General features: G+C 29.9%; 1 protein-coding gene across 1 annotated transcript in view; it reads right to left on the bottom strand.

Moving 5' to 3' along the window:
* pHCl-1 (pH-sensitive chloride channel 1) overlaps positions 1 to 12,980 on the bottom strand; it is a 69,175-nt gene that overhangs the window by 30,433 nt on the left and 25,762 nt on the right. The window contains 2 exon segments of the mRNA XM_018548940.1: positions 10,551 to 10,707; positions 10,710 to 10,809. Coding sequence (XP_018404442.1) covers positions 10,551 to 10,707; positions 10,710 to 10,809 — 257 coding nt within the window.

The following is a 12,980-nucleotide window of genomic DNA, read 5'->3' as shown; positions in this document are numbered from 1 at the left end:
GACGGGGGTCTAGTCTCTACTATAGAACAGCGTATTCTACTTACTACTATTATAGATATTATTTACTACAGATTTGCCATCGGATACATCTGTGTCCCTAAATACGCTATCTACATAAATCATTTCAATCTATGAAGGTCTCGAGTCTCAACCAGCTATCTGATTGTTATCACGTGTAAACAATTAAGACATATACATTTATTGCTACAAAAGTAAAGAGAGTAAAGTTGCACCGAAAAATGTAGTCTCTCACTAAAATTTATATTGACAAATGTTACCATTGATTTAACCTTGGATAGTCGTGTGAAATTCACCATCAATTTCTTAAATGGAAGTAGACATTTTTGTCAGACATATTTTGTCTGAAACATTTTTCCGTATTTTCCACATTTGTTGAGATATTTGCCTAGTTCGACTAAAATGACACCCTGTATATACAAGGTGTTCCAGAACTATTAATTAATATTTCAGGGAGCGAAAAAGGATGAAATTATGAATTAAAAGTTTCTTTGTCATTTTTGACTTAGATTATTATTTACCAAGTTATCAACGATTAAAATTGATCAATTAAATTGCGCGCGGCCAGAGTATGCAAGAGCGTAACATGCTATAGGACCACTCGAGCTTGCTATGCATCATCCCGCGCCATACAACTTTTATTTTAACTTCTCATATAAATAAATTAATTAATTAAATTAATAAAATAAAAAAATTAAATTAAATTAAAATAAAAGTCTATATACAGACTTGTTACAGGATTTATACTACGTATTAATAATTATGTATAAAAATTCCATTTAAAAAAGTGGAGGTGACCTTCGTATCTTTTTGGTGCCTCCACCTAGGAAAAAAAAAAACGTGATCAAAACACGTCTCCCTCGAAACCGTACCACTTTCATCTGAAACATTTTTTCGTATCATCAAACACAAGCGAGTTATTTAGGTGTTTTAGATGCCTCACCCTGTATATCCTACTAAAGAGATACAGGATATCCCAAAATTTGCGACTGTAGCAAGAAAGTTTCGAGATGTTGAATAAAAAACATTATTTGTTAATTTTTATTTTAAACATTGGCTTCTAAAATATATAATATAAGTATAATCAACTACATTTAGGTAGATACTCTAAATATTAATAAAAGCACTGAAGTGCGCTACCATCAAAGCTCATTAAAGCCTAATCTACATAAGATGCATAACGCACGTCGCAGATTACAAGACTGGAAACTAACCTAACGTGTTTTAATTATAAAAAGTTGCAGGACGTAGAACAAAGAAAGTTGAGTGAACTTATACTTTTCGGTCCTGCGTCCTACAACCTTTTATAATTGAAATACGTTAGATTATAGTCTTGCGATCTGAGATCCGTGTTCTGCGTCTTATGTAGATCGGACTTAAAATATTATTGCACGCGCGACTTATAGACACATAATTATCTAAATATAATCTGTAATTAATCATATTTTAATTCTTATTATTTCAAAAATTACTGTTTAAATTAAAAAATTACAAATAACTTTTTACTTAACTTTTCGACAAAATCATATTTTGTTATAGCATTTTAAGTAGCTAATTTTGGGACACTCTGTATAGTAAACGTTAATAAGTAAATATATCGAGCATAAAGTCGAATCATTTTAAGTGGAATGTAAATCTAGTGATTAACAATTAAATTATTTTATTTCGCATAGTAACATAATTGAATTTATAGCATATATGATTGGTTGATCAAAACAGATGATGTATATACATCATAAAAACGTTTATTTATCAGATTTGACTTCATATAAATTTTCATTAATATACATGTTTGTTTTAACATCTAATGAAACAGAATCAGATCTATTTATAAAAATTATAAGAATTTTTCATACACGATTAATTCGAAACCCAACAATATGCTAATAAATATGCAACAAATGAATATCTGAGAAGTTCATTGGGGCATTATTAGGAAAATTCCATTATTTTGCATTTTTTTTTTCATGGAAACGATGAGAAAATAATTTGTATATCAAATTAATGATTTTTTTGTAAGAAACGATGTATGATAAAATTGTGAAAGTTCCTGAGGTCACTGTGATTAACAAACATCAGTAAATTGGAGTTAAATTGGGTTTTAATGATCGCAAAACGGTTTGATGATTGTGCAAGTGAGGGAAAGTCCGCTGCCACAACTAAACATACACATCACAAGTCACAGTCCCACAAATACGAGCTCATAGTACCAACGATGATTGCAACTCGCTTTGTTTTAATGTCTAACGTTGTACAATTAAACATCAAGTTTGTTCATTCACATTATCATTCCTTGATTGTTCAATAGTGCTACTGTCAATGCTTTGTTCATTGTTCATATCTTTTTATGCATATATACAGGGTAAGGAAAACATACAGGGACCCCGAAATATTTCAAAAAACATAAGTTTCACAGAAAACTGTTTCCATTGTAAGGCTTAAAAAGGTCTGCCAATTAATCATATCAATTTGATCTTGAATAGCGTCACCAAGGTCAGGTCAACGTTACATTGATTTTTTTATTTAAGAAAACTCCCATTTTTATTGCATATTCTTGTAGAATTGCATTATCTTGAGAGTTCTTCAAAACACATAAAATACAAATATTTTTTCAGTAAGTACTTTTCGAGTTATCAAGCTTGAAAGTTACAACACATCATTAGTGTGTTATTCAATGTATCCGACTGTCGACTAAAACCTTGAGTGTTGTTCAGGGTCATGCCTTGAATAACATTTGTTAAAATCAAGGCCACTAGAGGGGTTGTCCCTCTTATTTTATTTTTATTTATGCACTAAAAATTTATTTTTAAGTAAATACAGTAATTAAGTAATTTAACGTCGATTTCAAGCCTCATCACTACTTAATGAAAGAATATTTCGTTATAATATTTTGAAGAGATCTCAAGATAAGTTATAAAAATATACAATGAAAAATTAGGAAGTTTCCGTTTAAAAAAAGCAGTGCCTTGACCGGACCTTGACGATGAAATCAAGTACCCGAAATCAAGCTGATAAACCGATAAATTGATCTTTTTAAATCTTACAACTTTATCAGAAACAAATTTCTAAACAACATTATTTTTTTAAATATTTTAGAGTCCCGCTGTTTCTTTCTCACCCTGTACGTGCATATATATATATATATACAGAGTGTCTCAATTTAAATGGCCAAACTTCGGGAGCGTGTAGGTGGTCGATAGACTAATAAACAAAGTCCTTTAGAGATATGCTCGTTTTTGCTTTGCTTTGGAGAAAATTGCAAAAACGTAGTTTTTATTTTTGTACTTATTTATTACTTATTCATTCACTCTTATTTATTCACGTTGTTGCTTAATTAATGTAGATATTGTTCAAAATATTAGCCTCTTGCAACAATGCATGTATTGCATCTTGTACGAACAGCTCGTGTTACAGCACATTGATTTAATCAACGTAACGACTTGCCGATCGGCACTCTTCTATCTGAAAATCGGCGTGCATATATTCCTCGCACTGTCTCTAAAGCATTATTACTGATGTTGTAAACGAAAATAATAATATTTCGCTTTCTGGTGAAAATGTTTTGTTTGTTCACATTTCTATCTTTCTCTTATAAATTCGTCAGTTATTCACCAAAAGTTATCAAATGAATTACTTCGTCACAATATGTTCTATATTCTAATATTGAATATGCTGACATGATTCTTACATAGTTTTTGCGTCGATAATGTTACGGAAGCGATGCGAAAGTATGCGTACCAATTTCTATACAGAAGAATGTCGAATCGGTAAGCTATTATGTTGATTTTCAATAGGCTGCGAGAAATCGATTCATTTTTAATTCATCGCTCGTTACAAAGAAATTTATCAGTAGAAAATCGTATCCTGCGCCACTTTTGTAACAATCTTGAGACCAGCGTTAAGAGAGCATGTATAGCTGTATTAGCTCGAACTTACAATAGATTTTTGAGCCTTAAATCATAAAAAATAAACACATCATAATCAGTTACTCTCCTCGCATTCGACTGTAATCGATCAATAAGAGAGGGGGTTCTGAAGTAGAAAATTTATTCGTTGGTAGTCTCAACAAAGTGAAAGATTGAATCGTGACTGCAGTACACATACTGTATATGAAAATATGAAAAATGTGAAAAATTATCAGAACAATGTTACTTGATTGCAATACAAGCTGTACTAGATGCTTGCATTGCTGCAAAAGACTAACATTTTGAACAATATCTACATTAAGAAAACATGAATATATAAGTGAATAAATGAATAAATAATAAGTACAGAAACGAAGTACGTTTTGTTTTTTTTTGTAATTTTCTTCAAAACAAAGTAAAAACAAGCATATTTTTAAAAGACTTTTTTTAGTTTATCGATTTCTTATATGCTGCTAAGTTAAATTCGAGACACCCTATGTATAATACATAAATGTATACAGTATACAGGGTATATAGTAAGACTTCTCTCACCGTGTACAAAAAGATAGATAGATTCGAAATAAACACGAAAGTCTTATACTATTTAACGATATTCGCAATAATAATCAAGACAAGTAAATATGATATGTAATCGGCCAAATAATCAAGACAATAATTTTTGTTGATTATACTAAAGAGAGACGCTCTTGATTTAGGAGGCTCTCATATAACTGTTGTTGTTGGTGCTCCAATTTTCAAATTTCTGTAGAATTAATTATCATTATCATGAGTGATAAAGTATAGAATAGCGTATAAAACAAAAAAGGTACTAGGGAAAAACTTAATCTTCGAAAAGATCTCAAATAGAGAGAGATTATAGCATGTACGTATGTATTTTTCTAGTAAATTTAATGTAGATTATAAAATAATTTTACTTTTTGTGTCTAGTGAAGGCGTGCAACACTTCTGCTGTAAACCGCGGAGGCTCATAAAAAAAAAAGCAGTCTCACATACAGAGTTTCAGCGACGCCATCTTGACATCTTAAAAAATTTTTTCTTACATCTTTAAATATTGTACATCAAGAACTTTTTAAATGAATTTCTATTTACTTTATTATTTAACTCCAAAGAATTTCTAAAGTTACCCTATATTTTCGGATGTTTACAGTGATGTTTCCCCTTCACAAATACAAAAATTAATATCTTGATTATTATTGCGAATATCGCTAAACGGTATAGAACTTTTGATCCCATCTATCTTCCTGTATGCAGTGAGAAAAGTCTCACGATACATCCTGTACATACTAATATATACATTTACGTGTATGAAATTATTAAGGTGTTATGATTGTGTGTGACACAAGTTTAATTAAATCAACGGCATTGAGTATCGATGCAATTAATGCATTCAGCAGAATTAGACATTAATATTCCGACATTCACACATTCTTATACAACTTTGTGCTCTATCATATACATAGTAAAAGTTATTTTAATATAAATCAATTGTATTAAAATAGCTATGTCCACAAAAATGTTTGTAATAACAGTATTAAATAATATATGTATAGTGGACGATCTAAATCTGTATTACAAATATTCTAATCTAAAATAAAGGAGACAATGTCCTTTGACTACATTAAATTTTTGGAAATAGGTTTAGTGGTACACATTTTGCTGTTTGCTCAAATATTTAATAATTTAAGACCTTAAAATGATAAAATTATTTAAAACAAACAATTAAAATCCTAGATTGAAAGCTCCACCCAGTGAGAAATGATAATGAAATCGATATCGAATTGATGTCGAAATCACCAATTCGACGTCGATTCCATTGTCATTTCTCATTAAGCAATTCCGATAGTGACAAACTTTTTTTCGATTTTATTTTTATTTTGCTTATATAAAAATGTCCTTTGCGTCATTTTTAATCAGATAAAGAATCGATATTAAAGAAATTTTTTCCAGAAATAATTTATATATTAGTTTTAGTATTGTTTAATAAATTAAATAAATTAATTCTTTCAAAATTTATAATTAATAGAAATTAATTGTTCGTAATTAACAATAAATAGAAGTTAATTTTTTAAATAATTATTCGTAATTAATAATAAATAAAAAATTAATTTTTTTCTGTACGTTTGTTATAAACTGCACATATATTCGAATGATGATCATTACAAAAATATTTAAAACATAAAAGCTTCTTACCTATACCATCAACAGCAAATATCATAAAAGATGGAGTAGAATAGTCCACAATCATGTCGCTTTAGCCATTTGTAGACGGGCACCCCCTTTTATTTTGTAAATTGCTCGTTCTCGATGAAACTTGGCCTATGAAGTAATTTTGAGTTCGAAAATAAGAACAAAGAGAATAGTTGACTCGTACGCATTAAAAACAATAAAGGGCAAAAGATAGGCCTATAAACGAGCTATTAAAATATATATTTAACAATAATTTTTAATATTTTATAAACATTAGATGGGACGTTTTAGATTACTTAGCTATCTTTAGCAACCATAAACATTAATTCATATGAACGCAAATTGATGTGATATACACAAATCACATAAGGTATATATGGTATAGTAATTTTACAAAGAATAATTTCCTCCTGGCGTTTGTTACGAATGCAAAAATGTAATTAAGAATCTATGATTTCTTGCCATGCAGCCGTGGGTAGAGTCAGAAAAATAAAATATGGAAAAATTCGAGTTACTTAGAGTTCGAGTAAATATGGTTAACTGTGATAATATAAGATGCAATAGTTTTTATTTTTAAAAACGTGAAATCAAATAAGGCTTATATTAGTGTATTAGGATATGTAAATTCTTGATATAAAACATAAAACATATATGATATGTCATAAAACTTAAAACTACTTAAGGTAAAGTCGACAATGTCAGGTATGAAGGTGTCCCATTGCGAGAAAATTCGCAGCGGAATGAGAAAACTGATCAGTGAGCCCTTAGTGATTCTTTGATATGATGGGTTTTTACACTTAGATCTAGAGAAGAACTAAAAACACAAGAACCAATCATATTAAAGAATCATTGAGCACTCACAGTTTTCTCTGCTGAACGTAACTATTATGATCGGTCCGAGTGTTCCGTTCCACTATGGATTTCCTCGAAATGATACATCGGCGTAACCTCATCATACGATATCACGTATATATATGTATCTCTTATTAAAATAAATATATTTTAAACAATATTATTACATTAGTGCAATTTTTTATCGCAACTTAACATTGTATATTCATGGATTAATGGCTTCTACATATAGAACGCGGTAACACTTGCTATACGAGGCGAGAATTGACGGGAGAGCCAATCAATTTATCGCTTTTCCAAACGAAACAATGATTGGCCACTAACTTACGCCGCGTGGCAAGTGTTACCGCACTCTGCCTGCGATAATCATAAAAAGTTGTAACAGTTTTCTTTTCAATGAGTTTTGGAATGCAGCCTATTCATCGAACGACTGCTTCTTACCTACGGATCCACAAGAACTAATCGTTTGGTGAGTAAGCTGTATTTCGAAACCTATTTTAAAAAAAGTGGCTTTTTTATATTATTTTTAAAAAATGTTATAACTTTTTAGTCCAAAAGTATACAGTTTTGGAACTTAAAATGAGATAGATACTAAAGAGAAACTTGAGAGAGAATATGAAAGTCTTTTACCTGTAACCGCAAAATGCTTTGCGCACTACCGCCTTTTGAAGAAGTGGATATCAACAACACAACAATATCCATCTTTTTACGGCGCTCGTGATGGAAATAAATCGCTGAAATCGTTAAAATTTTTATTAATTTGATAAATTTTAGTTATTTCAGCGATGTATTTCCATCAGAAATACCATAAAAGAGTGGATATTGTTGTGTAGTTTACATCCACTTTTTCAGACGGCAGTAATGCGCAGCAGCATTTTATGGTTACAAGGAAAAAACTCTCATATTCTCTCTCAGGTTTTTCTCTGCAGGTACATATATTATATTTGATATTCGGCAAAAACGAGAAGGAGTTCTAATGCAGTTTAGTGCATGAATAGAAAACAGACCTGAGTTAAAGGCTAGAATAAAACGAACTGTTTCATTCTGAAATCTTTGATAACAAACACAAAGAAACATGAAGATTTAGTAAGACCCTGAAAGGGCGCATACAGCTTTTGATATACTAGTATATCAGCCAAAATTATATTATTTTTCGATTTTTTTAGTACAATTTTCGTTAGAGTTCGAATCAAATACGCTCAAATTTGTACACACCAGGTGACAAGTGCATTTTGTACATAAAATATATTGAGCTTTAACAATATATATACTATAATTTTTAAAAATTTTATTAATTTTTCCAAAATCTCTCTCGCATTTTTCTACTTTCTTTGCTTTTCATGTTGCAGCCATGGTTTTTACCATCATGACTTAATTTTAGATTTAATGTTTTACTAGATTTAATGTTTATGGCAAACACCTGTGATGCTTGAAATAAGGATGACAACAGAAAATCATCGTAAAGGACTACAGACAAGGGGTGTGATCTATTTAACGCTGCAAATGCTTCATTGACCAATCAGAAGAAAGTATTTTACGAATTAACCAATCAAAGAATGTTTCAAAGATTTGCAGCGTGAAATGGACCCCAAGAATGAACGTACAAGGAGTTCGCCCAGCAACTTGACATCTCCAAATCAACAAACCAAGTTAACGACGAATCTATATTATATACTATTATCAAACAATATAAACCTACAGAAAATAAATGCCTTTAGATCTAGCTGGATCTTAAATGCTTGTGATTCTGTGTAAATTTATATATTACGTATATAATCTTTTAAACTGCGCGATAAAATAATTTTCCAGTCTTGAAACGCAAATTCCACTGAACTGTACCCTTGTAGAAAAGTACTACTGAGTACTAGGAGTATTTTGAGGCACTACATCATTTTGAGAGATATTCTTTCTTGTTCAATAAGACATTACATTTTTGCGGACAGTAAAATAATACAGATGGAAATTTTTGGATATGTATTTGTTCAACTTTTTTAATGATTTCTGATCAACAACTCAACTTATTTCTTTTTGGATCTTAAAATAACAAAACCAATGGATAGTTGAAAAGAAAACAGCTAATCCATTATTAAATGAAAAATCTCATTAACAATTCTTATTCAACAAACGGATATAATCGATAAGAAATCTTCGTAAGAAAACAATACCAACCGGAAATTTCCTGGTTCAGAGAACAGTAATTCTTCACACAGTATGTACTATGAAAAACAGTCGTGATGAAAAATTTGATGCATAATGAAAAATATTTGAAAGTAATCTTATTTTTCTAATTGATCTTTTGACATGATTTTACATGGGAAAATTTATTCAGTTCCTGAATGATTTATAATAGAAATGAGCTTGACTCAATTGTGACCAGACATTGCATTCACATTAATGTCATAATCGTCGTGTATGAATTTACTTTATGGATTGAACGTTTTCATTAACGCTTATTTCGAAAATCGATGAATTCAAGTTACCTTCAAATAACCCTCAGGGATCACTTTAATCCAATGACTAAATACATATCCGGACGTAAAATTCCCCGTTTTTTCCAAGATAAACAAATGGGGATTTCCATTTATAATCTTCAAGTTGACCTTGAAATAACTTCTAAATTTGACCTTTGGGTCAAGATCACTATCAAATTCTTTGTTTTCAACCTTAACATTTTTGTATTTAATGTTTTCTTAAGAAATTATTTAGCCGTTCCGTAACTTTGTGGATACTCTGATAATATATCATATTCGGACAGATCGGAGTTAATCAATGAGCGTTGGGTCTTCCTGAGAAATGTCGCTATTTCACTAGCAAGCAGTCGAATCACTCACGCAGCCGTTCTCTGTGTGCAATCCAACATCGAGTCCGAACAGGCCCTAATGATTATATGCGATCACACAAATTAGCATTTAAAATCACATATTATTTAATGCATGATTTTGTATGAGTATGTATAATTATGTACAATCATTAATCAGGCATGGATTTTGTCCCAAGTAGGATTGATAGAATCGGGACAAAACGTTTAATCTGGTAGTTAGTAGTGTGTCCCATTGCAAGTGATTAGATACACTCTGTATAATGTACGAATCACATATATGTATATACATATATGTACAAAACAAATGTTGTTACAATTTGTTATGTCTATGATATATTCAACATTGTGAAGTTGTTAATAATATTTTATAAAATGACTTTATAAAACATTATAAATATCATTTAATGTATTTATAATCTAATTTGATTATATTTCAATCTTATAAATTGCATTAATATAGTATATAGGTATTAAAATGCATTTTGAGCTTAATTGTCTTTAAATTTTTGGATCTATTTAAAATTGATAAAAAAACGTTTTAACATCATTACATCTAAATAAAAATTTTTCTTCGCAAACATGGAAGAATTTAACCACAATTTGAATAGGAGAAGGAAGATATTATATTGTTCGTTGTGCCTTGCCTTTTCTTACTATTTGTCACGCATCCTATCTTTCTTTTTCTATTTGTTTTGCACACTTTCCTCACATCATATTTTTTAGAATACATCTATTACAAGAAGTACTCTTACGACAAGGAGTGAGCAGTGAGCTGTGGTTGTATGGTGCTGTGTAGTGGTAGCGGTGCTCTTGGTATGCCGGTTTGAGGTGCTCTGGATGATCGAGGGTCATTTGGATATAAAGGTGAAAGTTTAGTTGCCTTGACTTTGGCAGTGGAATGGGAGCCTCTTTGTACCTTGGACCGGCGGCAGAAGCCGCTTGTCGTAACGAGTCGATTGTAACAGGTTGTCCAGAATCTCCTTGTCCGATTTTCCTTCCTCGAAACTGCAACATAATGCATTGTAGATATATCCAGAAGAAACCTGACGAGTTTACGGTGCATTTAGTGGTTTTCCGCAAACTTCCAGTAGATGGTCTTCTTTGTTTCGATACGTTGTAAAATATTAAATTGCAACATATTTTTATTTTGCTACGATCGAGCAACAGTTGGTTAACTCGAACATAAAAAATATAATATGTTATAGTATAATATTTTATTGATATGAAAATTAATAATATTTGTTATTATTTGCAAATTGATACAGAAGATGAGAAAACTTCATGGAATTCAAAGTATTATTTATTTCGAGATTAACCCTGATAAAGTTATGTTTACTCTTTTAAGTATAACATGTATATGCTGTACTTATTTAAGACATATGTACATATAAAAATCTACCAATAGAAATAATGCTCTCTATAGCACTATATAAAACTATATCTAATTTCACCTATATTATGCTCTAAAGTAGGTTAAAGAATTCATCACTGGTCTACATTTAATTATACATTTGATGCAATAGTACAATCAAAACGTTCATGATACTAATATACATGATTTTCGTATTGTTACCAGCGCATTAGTGATGTCAGTAAGATGAATTCTATTTTTGATGTCTAAAACTTTTGAATAAATATTTTTACATGCAGAAAAAGTTTTCTATCAAAACTGTAATTTTTATCTCACTCTCTTCGACTAAAATGCATAATAAAGTAGAGAACAAAGTGGTATTATGGCATCCCACTTACACTTTATAAAATAGTTTGATTAATAATCAATATTTAAATTTAAAATTTAACGATTACATACATTTGTAAAATTTAACGGTTAAAGTATTGTTCAATAAAATTATTTATTTATTAAAAATTATTTATTAAATATTTATTCCTTTAAAAACTGTTTCTAAACAAATAGCGATACTGCATAATATTGTAATTTCATAAAAATAGATTAAAAAATTGATTTTTACTAATAAAAAAAAACTATTTGGTTACAAAGTTAACAAAAAAAACTGTTGCAGAAGGAGTTTAAATATAAATACGTATATATAACTTTTTCTGCACAGAGGTTGCTAAGTTGTTAAAAATCTGTAGTACATATAACAAACTATAGACAAACAATAGAGCTACAATTAATTTATGAATAATATTTTAATAACGTCGAAAAAGAGGTATTCAGTATAACATTTAGGAAGCCACTTTAGCAAAACTCCATGCTATTGTTTAACTTTGGATAACATGAAATTTATACAATCAAATAAAATGTTAAATAATAAATAACGTACTGAAATAAAAATACATATATTCGTATAATAATATGCTCAAATTTAAGAAAAATAAAAAAGTATGTGTAACTAAATGCTAAAATATATCTTAAAAACATACAATGCTTGAAAGTAAAAATGCGTTATAAGAAATGCAAAGTATTATGTATTGGCATTTTAGTATCATAAATATCATGATGTAAAGCCGGCGGCATACTATCTTGTTTTACTGCTGGATTCCTAGCTAAATCATAATCTTGCCATCATATTGGGTGCCGTATTGACAACACCAGTATTGCAACCAATACTGTGGAAAAAATATAATCTAACTAGAAATCCAGCAAGAAAACAAGTATCGTGTGCCGTCGGCTTAACAGCGAATTACTAAACAAAAAAATTCCATAAGCAATCATTCAAATTCGCCACTTAATAGTGGAGATATTAAGAAGAGCCATTATATTCACACTGGCCATATAATACCACTTTTTCCTCTAACAAATAAACTTGTAAGTAATCAATTTTGTATGTGTGTGTGTGTGTGTCTGTGTGTAAAGCGCTTTAGTCTAAGAAAGAAAGATGTGTACTTGATCTCATAAATACAATGTGCGATTACATATGTTAGGTATTGATTTCATAGTCGCGTACACGATCGAAAAACTATATGTATAATTCAAAGACTCAAATCAATATATTACGCTAAAAGTGAAACGATTTTTACGATAAAAGAACCGTAAAATGTAATAATTATATTCTTTTCAAATTTGCAATATAAGAATAAAATAATTTTCATACAAATTTATTATATTTAGAGGAAAGTCATCGATATTGATAAATTTTCTAAGAGACCATCTTCTTTTTTTTAAAAGAGTACATGCGTAACGTATTTTGCGGAAAAAAGCTTTCATATTTCCT

Source organism: Cyphomyrmex costatus, unplaced genomic scaffold, assembly GCF_001594065.2.
Source record: "Cyphomyrmex costatus isolate MS0001 unplaced genomic scaffold, Ccosl1.0 scaffold76, whole genome shotgun sequence".
Lineage (NCBI taxonomy): Eukaryota > Metazoa > Arthropoda > Insecta > Hymenoptera > Formicidae > Cyphomyrmex > Cyphomyrmex costatus.
This window is presented reverse-complemented; position numbering and strand designations above follow the sequence as displayed.